Raw genomic sequence first — 17076 nt, forward strand, 5'->3', positions numbered from 1 at the left:
GTTGTCTGTGCTTCCGCAAATCTGACTTCTGGGCCCCTTTACACAGCATTATTCCCCACGAGGGAACAGCTTTGTATGGCTTTGCTTTTTTATTTTTAGTTATTTATTTTTAAATTAATTAAGTTATTTAATTTTTTAAAGGCAGGGGGTCTTCCTGTACAAGCTGACTGACCTTGAACTCCATGGTCACTTGCTTTCTTTGACATAAGGTCTCAATTGTATTGCCTAGGATGATCTCAAACTCTAGCTCTGTATCAGCCTCCTATGTAGCTGTGACTAGAAGTACACCCTATCACACCCAGCTTAGTATGTTGTTACCTTCTTATGGAGCACAATGGTATTCCTGACTGGGATTCAAGTGACACGTGGTACTAGGACACGGAAGGAAAGGTCAGTGTGCCTGTCTGTTCCTCGAATGTCTGCTCATGACCATATACCCTCATTCATCCGCTTATCACGACAGTGTCTGGATCACTTTCTAGCTCACAACAGAACAGTAAAAGGACATCATTCTCATGCCTGCCTGCCTGCCTGCCTGCCTGCCTGCCTTCCTATCAGGCAGTATTCTGTACAAAGTAGCACATCTCTACATTTGCTGAAGCCGCGCTGACTCACCGTCATCAGCCTCAGGCTACAGCTTGCATTAGTTGGCCACTCAAGGTGTACATTGGTGAATTTTCACAGATGACTGTGCCATTGTATGCCATGATGGTGTCCTATCAAAACCCGAACCTTTCTCACTCAGCCTTTCAGGCTCCCAAAGCCCTTGACCTCTTACTTGTCTTATAGGTTTGCCTTTTTTATAGAATATCCATCCACTACATAGTCTATCCACTACATAGTCATTTCAAACTGATTTTTTTCCCATAGTAATTTGCTTTTAGGTTTCCTGTATCCCTTCTAGTGGCTTACTTACTAGCTTATTTCTATCTGTTATGTCAAGACTGATCGTGTAGATGTACAACAGATTGTTCTACCTGCTGACAAATTCCTTATTTACCCATTGCTGTGACAATAGACATTGTGTCCACAGTCAAGTCCCAGATTGGGGTCTGCCCTGAGCCTTACAACCGGGATGCCTAAAGGACTACATTTTTAAACTTGTTTTCATTTTAATTTTTCTTTAAATAGCCAGATGTTACTAGCAGTGGCCATGTTAGAATGTTGCATCATTAAATATCCCAGAGTCAGTCTTGGCCATAAGTGGTGTAACTTAGACTACTTAGCTTCAGTCTTCATAAGTTCGAGTTTTGTAAAACTCTCTGAAAGGGTGCCCCACATCCTGACAGGCCTGTGGTAGTCTGCTTCAGCTCTGTTTCAGTTGAGTTTCTCCTCCTGAGTTACTGCTGTGCTTCCTGCACCAGGTCCTCTTCCTTTGCTTTGGTTGCTAAGCACCATGGGGCAGCTGCTTCCCACCAAATTGCATGGTTCCTTCCCTGCTCAAAATCTCTCTCCCTCTCTGCTTTTCCTCTTCCACATTCCTTCCCACCACCCTCCTTTCTTTCCTCCTTCTACTTCCTCTCCTTTCTTTTTATTCTGAGATTATTTATGTAAATCTTTCTTCACAGCCATGATAATGGTTGCTTGGGATCTATCTTGAGACATCACTAAAAAAGACTCTTCCCTTTTCCCAGCTTTGCACACACATTTACTATCTTCAGATCCTTGATATGGTCAGTGTGGGAGTCTTAGTTGACCTCAGAGGGAAACGAGAGCATTAAAGTCTCTCTAGCACTTTTGAAGTTGACATTTTATCTGATTGAATCCAGATTGGTGTTTTTTGTTTTGGTTTGGAGGGTTTTGTTTGTTTGTTTCCCATTTCTCCTGTGGCTTTATTTTGAGACGTAGGAAGTCTTTTGCTGGGTTTGAAATGTCTCCTTCAGGATTTCCTGGTCCCCATGCATGCCCCCCCCTGGAGGTAATGAGTAGCCAGTAAGAGGCAAGAGAGTTTTTGACCTTCCTAGGATAGCACTGATAAAATGTACAACTTTGAGAAAGTGTCATAAACCTTTAATAGTTTTATTCTTCCTTTGTTTTTGTGACGTTTCCTTCCCTGGGTGTTTTTGTGTGTTATAGTGCCCTTGGTTTTACATAAACTTCAGACTTGATTCTGAAAGCACAGAGACTGTGCTGCAGACGTAGTAGCATATCCTTTGCTAGCGGAAGTCAAGTAGAGCGGAAGCAACTGGTGTGCTGACAACCAAGGACAACTACTAAGCCATCTGTGATTCTTGGCAGAATAAAACGACAAAGCAAGATTGCGGGAGTGCTCGCGTCCAGGTGCATGATCAAAGAGATAACTCTATTCTCCAGTGGTAATGTTGGCCTGGTGCCTCATGTCTGTGGGGCCTGGAGGTTGAATTTAGCAGTTAGGAAGGTGTAAGAGGAAAAGGCTGTAAGCATAGGACGTCGCTCAGCATCTTGTTACTGCAGGCTCTGGTTGTGAACTCTAGGAAACGCTCTGGGATTCAAGTGCAGTATGATGACCGACATCCAACTGTAGTCTATAGCCGAGATACAAGGCCAGGTTCCTTGGGAAAGTGGATGGGAGAACGTTAAAGAATCTGTGCTTCTCATTTAGCCAACAGAAAATGAAACCATGGTAACATTGCCCTCCTCCTTGTTTGGTTTTTCAATCAATGCTAACGGAAAATGGAGTTTTTATGTTATTTAATATGCCGTTTGTGGGGCTGACGCGGTGGCTTGGCAATACTGTTAGTTTGATTCCCTGCACCAATGCAGGGCAGCTCACGGCCACCTAAAATTCAATTCCAGGGACTCTGATTCTTCCTTCTCTCCTCGATGATACTGCATGCATGTGTGTAAACCTATACATAGACACACACACACTTAATTAAAATTAAAAAACCTGTATGTCATTCATATTTTTAATGTAAAGCAGACAGAGGTATGTTTTATTTTTACCTCGGGAATTAGGTTTAAACTCTCTCTCCCTCCCTCCCCCATTTTTTTTTTTTAGATGGGGTCTATTTAGTAGGCAGTCTTCTCAGATGGGGTGGGACCTTGAGAGTACTTGGGTCTTTCTGACCTCTGTGACTCAGCTTTGCCAGGAATGGCTTCTGCAAGTTGGCTCCCAGAACCAACTTGTTGCCTCCAACTCAAAATTTGGAAACAAATGAAAAGATAAAAAGATTGATACAAATATAAGACCCAGGAAGCTGAGCACCTAATGCAGACAGTGTTTCCATGGTAATCTTGGCACATGCTCCCTGAGACTCCTGCCAGAAATGTTAACTGGATCTAATTAGAGGAGCAATCTGTATGATCTCCTTATGAGGAGCATACTTCAGGATAGGAAACTGGACAGTTCTGCTGGTCCGAGCCTTCCCCACCGCCACCAGAGAATGTCCCCATCTGAAAGGCAGGAATCTTCCAGATAAGTACAACATGTGGTCCTTAATTTGATTTTTAAAAAACAACTTTGTCAAAAACTCTAGTGTCTGTCCTTTAAAGGGTATAATCTAGTGGCTTCTCAAGTATTCTGAATCATGTCACCACTGTCTAACTCGCTGGTCCTTCACAACACAAGGAAGTCCCCTGCTGCCTCTCTCCTCTCGCCTCGCACAGTCCCACCAACCACTCTATCGCTGTAGCGCTGTTTTTTAACATTGTGTGCAGATGGAAGGCTCTTGTAGATGCTGTGGGGTTTCCCCTGTTTGCAGGGTCCATCTATGCTGTGTTCATTTTTTCCCTTTCTACTGAGTGACAGATTTAGTTCTTTCTGTGTGAACTACACCCCTCCCCCATTTGTCAGTTGCTGAGCATCTTTAGGACTAAATGCAGGAAGCTAACCGTTCCTAAGGCAGATTCTATTATTCCATCTCCAGCACATACAAGGTGCCCCTCACCCCCTGTGCCCCTCACCCCGATGTGTCCCCTTACCTCTGTGTCTTGTCATTTTTTTGTTGTTGAAAACCAGAAACTTTAGAGATAATGTGGAGATTTGGGACAGCTCCCCACACCCAGAGTTTGTTGCTTGTGCAGTGTTGCTCCTGGACTAGCTATACATCTGAGTTCTTTGTTATACGGAGCTACTGAAGTCTTCTTGTCTTGCTCGGTTGTCAGTTAATGATTGAACAGAATTTCTTTAAATACCTGGAATCAGCAAGTCTCCCAGCCTCTTATCAGTGATCTTGTAAATGCAAGTCAGATCATGTCAATCCTACGCCAGAGTCCTCTGATGGCCTCATTTCACTCAGTACAAGAGAGGTGAGCAGCCTGCACGAAGGCCTCTTTTGGCTGTACCAGGCAGGTCTTTTTGCTGACCTAACACAGTTCTGAGCATACCACCTTTGCAGTTGCCAGATATGCTAGTCTCTAATCCGTCTTTGCCCACAATGCCTGTTAACAGTGGAACCTTTTCTTTATGGTTCCTGGAGGGCAGGATTCTGCTTAGCTTTGCTCACTTTCTCTACGATGGAAGGTGTTTTTGTTTGATGGTCTTGGTTGGATAAGTACATCTTTGGCAGTCTGTTCTTGCTTAAGAATGAGGCCGTGGAGTACTGCCTGTAGATCCTCTGTAAGAGTGAATCAGTGTTGCTAAAGATTATGACCATGAGCAGGGACTGTTCCTGGATCCCCTGTGAGAGTGAGGCAATGGACTGCAGCTTCGAATCCCATTGCACCTTGTCTTGTCCCTGGAAGTTTTCCTTTTGACCCCTTAAGCCACTGTTTCCAGACACCAGTGCACCAGTGCACCAGACACCTTTGGTTTTCTGCAGAGAATACTTCCTGGGTTCTTCCTGAGGGGGAAGCACAACAGTGCCCACTTGGCCTCTGGCATTTAAAGGACTGGGACAAGGGAACCCAGGATCTGATGTCTAGACTAGTTGTCATTTTAGCCCCACAGCTTGAGTCACTTCCACCTTTGTTCCTTCTGGCCCCAAAGCCATGTGGTCAGCTTGGGTTTTCTAGAGATTTATGTCCTCTGATCTCCTTAGAGATGGTGGAGATTAGGTGTTCCCAGCCTGTCATCTCCTTTCTCATGCCATGCTTCGTCCTGTCTGCCCAGATTCACCATGAGGGCCTCTCTCTGTCTTCCCACTCCTGTCTGTGCACTTGCTGACGAGCTGTGCTCCCTACACCACTGTACCCTGCTCTGTCCTAAGGTCCTTTTTATATTTGTTTACTGTCATTTTAACAAGGCTTGGGGGTAGAAAGCTGCTATTAGTAACTGAAAGTTCTTTGTGGGTGTGAATATCAGCTTTAATTTTGTATTTAACTGTTTGCTTGGGATGTCCAGTCTCCCTTGGCTCTTAAAGTAGACATGCTGTGTAATGCTCATTTGTACTTGCAGAGCCTTGATAGACTTAACTGTTCCTGACCAGCTGACAGGGAGAGAGCACCATAAACAGGGTTTGTTTGTTTTATTTAGCCTTGTTTTTCTTATTTTTAATATCTAAACTATTTCTAAACTAAATCAAAAGTAAATCATGGCAGATAATTTTTCCCCGATAATTTTTCCCCTTTTCCAAAGTAAACACTGCTGCATTGTAGCACAGCCCATGATCCCAGCACGGGAGAGACAGAGGTAGAAAGATGAGTGAGTAGTCCACAGCCATTCTGAACGTGGTGAGTTGAGACCAGCCTGGGCCCAGATTGTTCTCAGTGGGTGTAAGCACTGAGATTAAATTATAGTAATGCTAATCTGAGTTTTAGGAACGGGACAAAAGGCTACAGCAGAGCATTGCACCTTTGAATGACTCATAATTACTCAGGCTAATGCATGTAAACTTGGATGTGCAATTAGGCAGCTCATTATGCTGCAAATGCAATTACATGCTAAAGACAGCTCCTCCCTTTGGCTCACCCAGTCTGTGATCACTCATTATAAAGCCTCAGCTGTCAAAATTGGAAAATACATGCTGGTGCTGGTGGGTCTTATAGTCAACATGGAGTAAGCTATAGAGAGAAATTTTTATATTATAGTTTAGCTGAATTTGGTATATATTTGCTACAGGAAGCAATATATATATATATATATTGGTTCTTTTTTTCGGAGCTGGGGACCGAACCCAGGGCCTTGCACTTCCTAGGTAAGCGCTCTACCACTGAGCTAAATCCCCAGCCCCAGGAAGCAATATTTAACACACACACACACACACACACACACACACACACACAGAGAGAGAGAGAGAGAGAGAGAGAGAGAGAGAGAGAGAGAGAGATTGAGATTATAATACCATCATCTCCTTCTTGCCTGTAATTTTTATATTTAAAAATGTATTGTTTTCTTTTTTAATAACTGACCTGATCCCTTAGGACTCAAGTTTTACCTGGATTGATATTAATGAGGCTCTTTCTTTTTTTTTTTTTTTTCTCGGAGCTGGGGACCGAACCCAGGGCCTTGTGCTTCCTAGGCAAGCGCTCTACCACTGAGCTAAATCCCCAACCCCAATGAGGCTCTTTCTTATCTTTGTCTTAAGTCAGTGATAAGAATATATGTGATTCTGCTATAGACATTCTTAATGTGTTTAATAATGGGCCACTAGCCCAGACTGCACCTGACATTTCATATAACCTATAGTATATTTGCTCTATTATTATTTTTAAGGTGCCAAATTTTCTGTGCTGTAACGCATAGACCCAGTTATTTCTGATGAGGATCAAAGGCTTCATGGTGAGGACAGCAGCTTGCTGTTTGGACCTAGGGTTAAGGCCCAGGAGTCTGGCTGTCCCTTAGAGTGGTCAGTCACTGGCCTGGTCATGGAGGTGGCAGCACAACAGTGTGCACTCGGCCTCTGTCACTCCAGGGCTAGGAATGGTGGTGTTCTATTGCTGAAATCCCACAATTTATATTTCTGGTTTTTTTTAGAATGTCCTGAAAACAATTAAAATAACTTAATAGTTAACTCATGTGGCTGTCAAGTGATAAGATTATTCTGTCACCTGCATCAGCATTGCTAATAGTCAGCAAATAGAGTTCTTTTTTATTTTTTAATTAGATTTGTTTACTTATTTGTGTATTGTATATGTATGTGGCTGCTTATGTATTGTGGTCAGAGGACAACTTTTCCCACCATGTGGGTCCCAAGGATGGACTTAGACTGCCAGGCTAGGCAGCCGGCACCTTTACCCATCCTCTTAGGAATGTGTTAAGTGCACTCTCTGAGCTATAGCTCCTAGCTCAGAAAACATGACATGGTTGATGGAAAGTTAACAGATCATCAGCTGTTTAAAAAAAAAGTTTTCCTCAAGTTATAAAAGCAAAGCTTAGTAATCAGTGTGTCTTTAAGGATTATCAGACATGTAACATTATGCCTTGGAAGACAGCAAGGGACTTTGACACAATATGCAGTCATTATAAACATAGCAAGTCCATGACCACAGTTTTTGCAACTTACTGGTAGGCCTATGAGCAAAGCCCTGATGTGCAGAGGTGCACAGTTACTACCTTCAGTAGCTCTGCTTCCTAACAGTGACTGTGAGGTCTCTCTGGAAAGGAAGTGTGAAATATGCTCGGTCAAGTCACAGATAGGTTTAATTTTGGATTTGGTGGAAAATTTATTGGCCACAAATTTGTTTGTAGAGATTATTTATCATAAGTAGGCCTGTCTCCTGAGAGACAAATTAAAACAATTCCTTGAAAATCCAGGTAGGTAATCAAAAGGAAAGTCACAAGACATTATGAAAGAAGCCTGGTGGCTCACCAGGTAAAGGTGCCTGCCACTTAGCCTCACAACCTGAGTTTGATCCCTAGGACACACATCGTGAGGAAGAGGGCCATTCCCTGACAGTTGTCCTCTGACCTCCATATGACACCTTGCCGTCCCCCACCATTACACTGATAAATAAATGTAATAATATTTTTAAAAGAGGCTGTGGAAAACTAAATTTGCATTTGCATCTGGTCTGACATTTTGTTATTCCTATCACCATTTCTAAGAGAAGTCAGAGCATGAAGTCCATTCTTGGTCCTACAAGTTCATGTTTATAGTTGCCTCGATGCTAAGATTCTATCTGGCCTCATCTGTGCTTCTCTCACCTACAGTCAATGAGCTACAGATTGAAAATACTTGTAAAAATATGATCTACGGACTGGAGAGATGGTTCAGTGATTAAGAACACTGATTGCTCTTCCCAGAGTTCCTGAGTTCAAGTCCCAGCAACCATATGGTGACTCACAACTCTCTGTAATGAGTTCCGATGCCCACTTCTGGTGTGTCTGAAGAAAGCAACAGTGTACTTATATAATAATAAATAAATCTTTTTATAAAATATGATCTACATGCTGAGTATATACAGACTTGATGTTGTGTGACAAAACTTTTCCTGGGAAGATGTAACACATGTCTACTCACCCAAATAGGTATCCCATAACAAACTAAAGTACGAATACCACCAAAGTCCAGCTTGGTGAACCATGAGTTTATGGGTTACTTACAGGAAAAGAAATGACTCAAAAAACAATTGCATCACCAGAGTCTACCCCACCAACTCAAAAAAACTGGGAACCTAGAGCACAGTACCCAGCCTGTAGTCAGCTCACAGGATGAAGAATGTCTCCCAGGTAGCTCAGCTCAAGTGGTCGAAGCCTCTTCCCAGTAGCTGCCTGGTCTCAGTCTTCTTTGCAGCTTCTCTTGAGAGTCTTATTTGCAGCTCAGCTTATTTAAGAGGGGCTCTCAGCTTCTATTGCTTATTCTGTTAGGTAAGGCCTAGTGAATCTGGTCAATAACAGGGACTTCCTGAAATTGTTTTGAGTTGTAGAGCGTCCTACAGAGTGAAATGTTTCAATCCTGGAGGAAACTGTTACACACTTGGGTTTTGGGTTTTTAGATTCCAGGACTTTGGAGGTCACTTTCCTCCAAGCAATTTATTGTAATAGTTATTTACATAGCACTTAAATTAGCTTTTAAAAGAACTTGTTTTTGTGTGTGAGGGGGGTCGAGTGTGGTGTGTGTGTGTGTGTATACCATAGAAGACTAGAAAAAAGTTGGGTTCCTTAAAACAGGCAATTGTGAGCCATCTGATGTTAACTGAACCCAGATCCTCTGCAGGAGCAATAAGCACTCTCTAACCCAACCCTAACTCCCAAAATTATTAAACAAATAAAATTAAATTGAAGTACTTGGTAAATAATATAGAGATGGTGTTTTGCAGTGATGGGGATTAAACCTAGGCCCGCACATCTGTCAGCCAGTCTCGCACTGTGATTTAAACCACATAGGAGGGCTTGTCTCATTGACAAGCAAAGGCTGTGGTGTTCCGTCAGCGCCTGCACACTGGCATGCGTCTCAGGACTGGTCTCCTGGTGATACCAGGGTACACCTTTGTGCTGTTTTGCTGTTCCGTGAATGACAGTCCCTTGCTTTGGAGTCAAACTAGACCCAAATGTGACTTTATAGCTGATAGTTTTGTAAGCTACATAAACATTTTTATCTGAATAAGAAAAAGAGACCATTTGGAAATAGTTTTGCCAGGGACATTTTAAACTGTAATTTCCGTGTGTGAAGCCTGTATATGCTTCTTACAACTTGGAAGACTGTCCTAGGTACCATGAATTCAGCATTAACAAAACTGATGAGGGTCTCACATCTTGATATCTGGGGCCCTGTGTTATAGAAAAGTAGCAGTGAAGCACTTCTCTGTGTCGAAAAGAAGAAAGATGGCCTCCGGGAAAAGCTTTACTCCTTTAGGTTCCCAAGTGGCGCATGCTCTTGGCTCTCCCAAGGGACGTCATGCTTTCTGACTTGTCACTGTTTATTTCAGCTGAAGTCACTTTGGATTTGGTTCATTGCTTTGGTTTCATGTGGTGTGTGTGTGTGTGTGTGTGTGTGTGTGTGTGTGTGTGTGTGTGTGTGTGTGTGTACATTTGCATGCCTTTTCTCTAGGTATGGAATTTAAACTTTAGAGCGATCATGGCCAAGAAGTACTTCATGTATTGTAATGTTGAATATAGGTACTCGTTGATTTTAAGCCCCTACCCACAATTAGCTAAAACCACAGCCGTTCCTTTAAGAGGATCCTTCATGAATTTTTTTTAGGCACCTTGCATTTTTTGAAAATCTATCTGTGTTTGAAATCAAACCATTTCATTTACCATTTAAAATAGCATAGATTGTAGTACTGGGAAACTGATCTGTAAGATTCCTCTATGCTCAGTAAGACTTGTTTTCGTGTCATAGCCCGGTAGCCTGTTCAGTAGTGCATTGGCTGCTCCTGCCCCCCCTTCCCCCTTTAATTGAAGAGGCGTTAATAGAGGCTATTTTCCTCTGCTGCGCCTCTTCCTCTTACCTTCTCAAAAGAGGTTAAACGCAATGTCATAACTTTCAGTATGATTTGCTTGCCCCCCATCCCCCATAATTACTGCTGAAGTAAACAAGTAGGTTATTGTTGGAAGTTCCATTATGCTGACCTTGGGTTCCTTTGTCTGGGGTATTTTCTAGGAATGAGCATTTTTCCTTTGAAGTAAGCACTGACTTCAATGGATGTGGCATGGTGCAGAGAAAGAGAACTGTTAACAATAAAAAGCTATCCAGAAGTCACAAGCTAAATATACGTTATAATATATTTATGATAAATGTATGTTATCAGATTCTAGTGCTCTTGAGTGAGGGATGATGAGTAACTGGATAGAAGCTGTAAGTGTCTGCATTGCTTGTTTGTATTTTGGTGGTTGTAACAGCAGAATACCTAGTACCTTGGCATCTTTATCCTTTCCAGCCTAAATCTTCTACTTTGTTTATTCCCTCCCTTATATTCTCCGCCATGTTGACATATGTCCTAACTATCTTTCCCCTGGTTGAACCAAATACTGGCAACTATGGTTAAAGAATTCTGGCTGCAGGGTGAGTTGTGTTTGATCTTTTAATATCTCCTTCCAGGTTTTGGGTCCTGCCCCCAGGTGGTGTTCCTTCCTGGACAACTTGACAGAAGAATTAGAAGAGAATCCAGAGAGCACAGTGTATGATGATTACAAATTTGTCACCAAGAAAGACCTTGAAAATTTAGGTAAAATGTGATAAGAATGTTCACGAAATAGTCTTATTTTCACGTTTGTGAGTTTTGAACATTAGAATCAACTGGGCCATTTTTATCTGATCTTTCCAAACGTTCCATTTCTGCCAAATCAGATATCAAAATGTTCTAAATGATCAACTTTATAATCTCTGCTCAGAAAAGCTTTGGTAAATTCAACTGGCTGAAGTTTTTTGTGCCTTAACTGGGGCAGACTCCCTTTTAGCACACCAACATCCTATCCTGAGAGAGTGGTGGCTCTCAGAGGTATGTGATTCAAATGCGACTTTGAGGGAATGATAAATATAAGTAAATATTATACCTTGAAACTCTCTCCGACTGTAAGCAGATGGTTCTTAGATCTCTTACATTTATTCATAAAGGACCTAATCCAAAACTTGGGATTCAAACCTTTCAGTAGAAAGGATTCTTTTTTTTTTTTTCTTCCCCGGAGCTGGGGACCGAACCCAGGGCCTTGCGCTTGCTAGGCAAGCGCTCTACCACTGAGCCAAATCCTCAACCCCAGTAGAAAGGATTCTTAATGCAGGCTGAACATTCCAGCCTGAAGTCTGAAGTGCCCCGAAGGTCAGAAGTTTCAAAAGTTTTGAGTCCGGATTTTAGAATTAGATATGCAGCTTCCCATCCCTGTAGCAAACACCTGACTTAGTTTTCACAGAGTTTTATTTTGGATCAAGGTGTGTAGATTTTGCGTTCTGTGCCTGAGCACACTCACGGCTTTTAGACCTGTAGTGAGACCCATCACTAACGAGCAAGACCCTCAATTCCTAAAGACCTTCAAATGACATCATTAACAAATACTTTTATATTGGGTAATTAATCAGACCACATACTTTAAGAAAATTTTGGGTGCTAAGTCCATGCAGACACATGAATAAATTGTATGTTAGCTCCTGTAGTTACAATAGAAGAACACCCTAAGATTAATTTTTCTCTCTTATTGTTGTTGTATGCATATAACTTTAAACTGCCATGTGATTTTCTTTTTCAGTCTAATTTTCAGGTCTAAATATGGAAGTTAATAGTGAACAGCAGCGAAATAGCCTGTGACCTATTGTCTCACCCCAAAATCTGAGGTAGAAAGATTACAGAATCAAAGCTGTCTGGGATACTTAGTGAGACCATAACTCAGAATTAGAAGTAAAAGGCTGTCTCAGGGCCAGAGAGCTTGCCTGCCATGCACAGAGCTCTTCTTGGTTCAGTCTTTAACACCACCAAGAAAAGAAAGGGAAGGAAATGACTTGGTACTACACCAAAGCTGTATTTCACGCATCACACATGGTTTCCTTTGAAGATAGATCGTTTCATGACATCCATGTTTTTTCTCTCTGAATATTTGCGCCTCAATAATTTCTAGAGAGTGGAGAGATGGCTCATCAGCTAAAAAGTCCCTACTACTCTTGCAGAGAACCCGAGCACCCACATCAGGCAGCTCACAGCTACCTATAATAACTCAAGCTACAGGGGATCCGACATTTTCAACACAGGCACTTGCACTAACACATGTACAAACACATACACACATAAAACATGTTCTTAAAAGAGCAAATTTCTGTGACACAGCAGAGAGTTCATATGTGTTCCCTATATATGTATGTCTACAGTTAATGTGTTCCTAGTCTAAATTTTTTATTGTTTTATTACTACGTGTGTGTGTGTGTGTGTGTGTGTGTGTGTGTGTGTGTGTGTGTGTGTGTGTGTGTGTGGCATTCATGTGGAGGATCAAGGAAAGCTTTATAGAATTGGTTCTCCTTTTCCTTTATGTGGGTCCCAGGGTTCGAACTCAGGTCATCAGGTTTGCACGTCAGTTGCTTTACCTGTTGATCCTCTTACTAGCTAGCCCTTGTATTCCTATTCTAAATGTAATCATGTAAACATGAGAGAAGATTCCCGAGCACAAACTGATACTGAGCTCCAGTATTGCACTGGCAGCGATGTAGACGTAGGTGATGCTGAGACTGTGCATGCTGTAGAAGTACTCCACCTGACCTGTTCTGCAGCCGGGGATGGTCCTGATGTGCATGAGCATTGTGTATGTGAGTTAAGTTTGTCAGCTTTGTGCATGGGAAGGCCATGCTATGACATTGTCTTTTGTTTCTGGAAATGTTGACAACACTGCCTCAGTTTTTGCTTCCCCATTCCCACCTAACTGTATAAAGCTGGGAGCCTACTGCTGATTCCCAGCACACTGCTTTCAAATCAAAGGGCTCCAGCCCTGCAGGTGGTGCCAGCCTTTAGTCCCAGCACTCAGCAGGGGCTAGGGGTGGGGCAAAGGCAGATCACTCCGAATTAGAGTACACATTAGAGAGTAGAGTTCCAGGACGGACAGGGCTACATGCAGAGTCCCTGTCTCCATAAATAAATGAAGAGTCTGTTTCAAAACCTAAGAACCACTATTATAAAGAACCCTCTTTACCATAGTCATAGTTAATAAAGACTTTTCCTTCTTATTTTATACTTAACATGACATTTAAGACAAGGAGAATGGTATTAATGGATTTACTTGAATATTCTCCATGAATATTCAAGATTAACAGTCCTTAATTATATTACTCTAAGGGGAACCGTATCTTAATTAAATTGTTGTTTGAGAAAAGCTTAAATTCTAAAGCCTGGAGAGAACTCCATGATTAAGAGCTGCTTAATCTGCTTAGTGGGCTCCTGTAGGTTCAATCCCCAGCGCCCATTGGCTACTCACAACTTTCTGTAATTCCAGTTGCAGGAGTTCCAACACCGTCTTCTGGTCTCCACAGGCACTGCATACATGTGGTACACAAGCATACATGTAGACAAAACACCTATACACATAAAATAATTATTAATAAAGAAGGAAGGGAGAACTTAAATTTTAATGAAGACGTCATAAAGACCTCCCTCTTCTGGTTAACTTTGGCAGGGCTCACACATCTCATTGGATCACCTTTCCTCCGAGCATATATGCATGGGTTTTTCATGGATATCAGACTCTACCACAAGGTAAGTGTGGGCAACGGGTATTTCAGGTGTTGGTAAGCCGTCCATAGATGCTTCTGCCTACTTTTGCCTTCATAAAGCATACTACTGCATTGTGAGGGATCCGCTTTCTTTGGTACAATAGTCATGGCGCATATATATATATATATATATATATATATATATATATATATATACTGATTCTGATAATTTCTTTTGTTTTGAAAAGGTGAAATTGATGGTCAATCCATTTGCTTATGAAGAATATAGGAAAGATAAAATTCGACAGAAAATAGAAGAAACACGTGCACAGAGAGTCCAGTTAAAGGTAAAGATTCTACTCATCATTGTGATTACCAGAGGAAAATAGTTAATCTTCATTTGGTGTGTTACTCTGAAGAAGTCTGCCATCATATCCACGAATTTCCATCTTTTAGTTCACACCTTTTGCTTTCTTGGTGTACTTTGTCATGAGGGTGGGTGGTCAGGTGTTTGGGTAATAAAATGTACTTGATAATAATGAACAGGCAAAGACACTGGGTGTTAGTGCTTTGATCTACAGCAGCTGCTGTGGGCTGCACTGAGAACTCCTGATTGACAGTTCTGGCAGTTTTCAGTTTGACAGATGTTAGAAATCTGCCCATGTCCATTTCCTCCTAGTATGCTTGATTCTCAGGTTCTGTGCATCCCAGGATGCTAGTGGACAGAGTCAGGAAACAGCCAGCACTAGCTGTATTGATGGAGAGAATTTAGTGTCTGCCAGGCATAGAGCACCCAAAAGACAGAAGCACTGAAGTAGAAGGGGGATGGTGACTTAGGCCCAGGTGGCAAGAAAGGTGTGGGAGCAGGAGGATCCAGACTCCTAAGAGATTTGAGGGTGATCCTGGGTGTGTTGAGAACTGCACACTGGTGAATACCACTGCTTCCAGAGCCACCTGCTATTCCCCCGGTAAAGAATTGCTGTTGGTTATTCCAGTCAGACCATGAGCAGACAGGGAGGAGCTTCCTGTCTGCCTACTCCTGCCTTCCTGGCTCTGTAGCATCCCACCCATTAAGTCAAATCACTGATAAAATATTTATAACTGAACGTTGGCTTAAAATGTGTATGTGATATACACACTCTCAGCAACAAAAGGACTAGCCTTTCCTGCGATGACCTCAGTGCTTGTTCTATTTCCACAGCTTATTCAGAGTTTATAGCAGCAGAAATGGTGAGTGTGCATCTGCCCGAGTTACAGTTTACTTAGTACAGAAATGAGCACAGTGTGAAGGAAGACAGTAGGCAGCCCATCGCTTATCTGAGAGTCCTTCTGCTCCCATCTAGACTCCAAGAATTCATTACAGAGCAGGAAGCGTTTCAGAGGTTCCCACAACTGCAGCAGAGAGCAAGCCAGGCAGGTGGCTGCAATTCCAAGGGTCCCAGGCCCTCTGCAGCCAGCTTCCTGGTGATCTGGGAAGGGTGTATGCTCCCAGCACCAGGCCAGGCTACAGTTCTGTGCCATTTGGCCCACCTGCTGCTATTCCTTGCATAATTCTTTTCCTACCATGGACACTAAACTAAGAAATAGGACTGAGCTGGCCTTCGTGAATTTACACCACTCAGACCTGCTGGCCTTTAATGTCAAGTGTACTTATCTCAGTGTACCTTATTTCCATCTATTTACCAGAAACTTCCAAAAGTTAACAAAGAACTGGCACTTAAATTAATTGAAGAGGAAGAGGAGAAGCAGAAATCGACACTGAAAAAGAAAGTTAAGGTAAGATGTTGTAAGGCACAGAAAGTATCAGTAAGTTTCTTTGCAGTTCAGTTCATGGGTAGTTAGTAATGTGTATCTTTTTATTACTGGGGTTCCCCCACCCCTATACTTGCTCAGTATGGGAAGTTTGAAAATTTGAAGAAAAAAGAAGAAAAAAGTTAAAAGCCAACCCCCACACTCTATAGAGAGAAAGCATGATTCCTCTCTGCCAACCCCTTAAAGGTTTACACTGGATTAGCAAGGTCACCATGTGTATGTTGAAGATAACAGTGATAGTTTCCCCTTTTGTTAAATTCTTTGTATTTTAAATGGCTACATAATCTGTGTTATAATTTAATCTTTTTGTTGCTCAATTGCTGTTGCTTTTTTCTGTACTGACTAGGTTTATTGTTTCTTTTTTTTTTTGCTTTTGTTTCCATTTGTTTTATGCTGAATGTATTTCTGTGCTCAGGAACAGTTTGCTTCTTTTGGTCAGGATCCCGTGTGTATGGCAGGGAAGGCTGGCGTTTGGGTTAACCCACCGTGAGCTTTGGACGGACAGTCAGCGATGCATCTGTTAGCTCAGTGTGGTCAGAGACTAGACAGTCTACGGCAAAACTGCTGCATTCAGCATTACTCTACCCACACCGTGTGTACCACCAGCTTGTGTCCATCCCACTGTGGCCTGGGCACCCTCATGACTCCACCATTATGTCATGAACAGCACACATTGCTTCCTTAAAGTGACACCCTTCAGGCATGTGGTGACTTTTCAGTTGACCACATGAACACCCTTGATGACCTGGACAGTTTCACTGATGTTCTGAAAATGAACATGAAAATTTGAACCTCTTGATTTACATGATTTTGTAGGATTTTCTGGTTAAAAGTTTTTAAATTCTAGAAGTAACTGCCTTTTGTTTTTGACATGGCATTATGGGAGGGTACATGTTGTCCTATAGCTCCTACTTGCCTGCCTTTTCTGAGGTAATGGTAGATGGGGACCAGCCACAAAATAATAAAAGAGCGAACAGGGCATAATATTGTCCTGAGATGAGAAGCTGTGCCTAGTTTTTCCAGATTTATGAAGACTCTGGGGTCCTCCCCAGTCCTGTTTCCTCATCTGCTGAGAGCAGACATGCAGAGAACCAGTGTAGTATTCACTGCCTCCAAACCCTTCCCAACAGGAGAGCATGCAGGACCAGGAGGAGCCTTGGGCCAACCAGGCTCCTCGTCTGGTAACCTATCCTTACTCTCCAGTCAGGTGGGTGACAGCAAGCTATAGTTGCATGAGTTGGTTCCTTTGAATCCAGCCTCTTATTTAAGGCTGGCTGTGCACTGTCTGTGATGCTAGATGGCTCCCTCAGCTTCACTTCCACCTGTAACCCATAAG

General features: G+C 42.4%; 1 protein-coding gene across 4 annotated transcripts in view; it reads left to right on the plus strand.

Moving 5' to 3' along the window:
- Nol10 (nucleolar protein 10) overlaps positions 1–17076 on the plus strand; it is a 92295-nt gene that overhangs the window by 53467 nt on the left and 21752 nt on the right. For 3 of the 4 annotated variants that reach the window (XM_063261889.1, NM_001014076.1, XM_063261890.1), the window contains 4 exons: positions 10845–10971; positions 13892–13971; positions 14177–14275; positions 15615–15704. In XM_063261889.1, the coding sequence (XP_063117959.1) occupies positions 10845–10971; positions 13892–13971; positions 14177–14275; positions 15615–15704 (396 nt within the window). Of the gene's footprint in view, positions 1–10844; positions 10972–13891; positions 13972–14176; positions 14276–15614; positions 15705–17076 lie in introns of those variants that run through there. The other variant, XR_005505511.2, reaches the window with a different exon arrangement.

The sequence above is a fragment of the Rattus norvegicus genome, chromosome 6, assembly GCF_036323735.1.
Source record: "Rattus norvegicus strain BN/NHsdMcwi chromosome 6, GRCr8, whole genome shotgun sequence".
NCBI classification, from domain to species: Eukaryota; Metazoa; Chordata; class Mammalia; order Rodentia; family Muridae; genus Rattus; species Rattus norvegicus.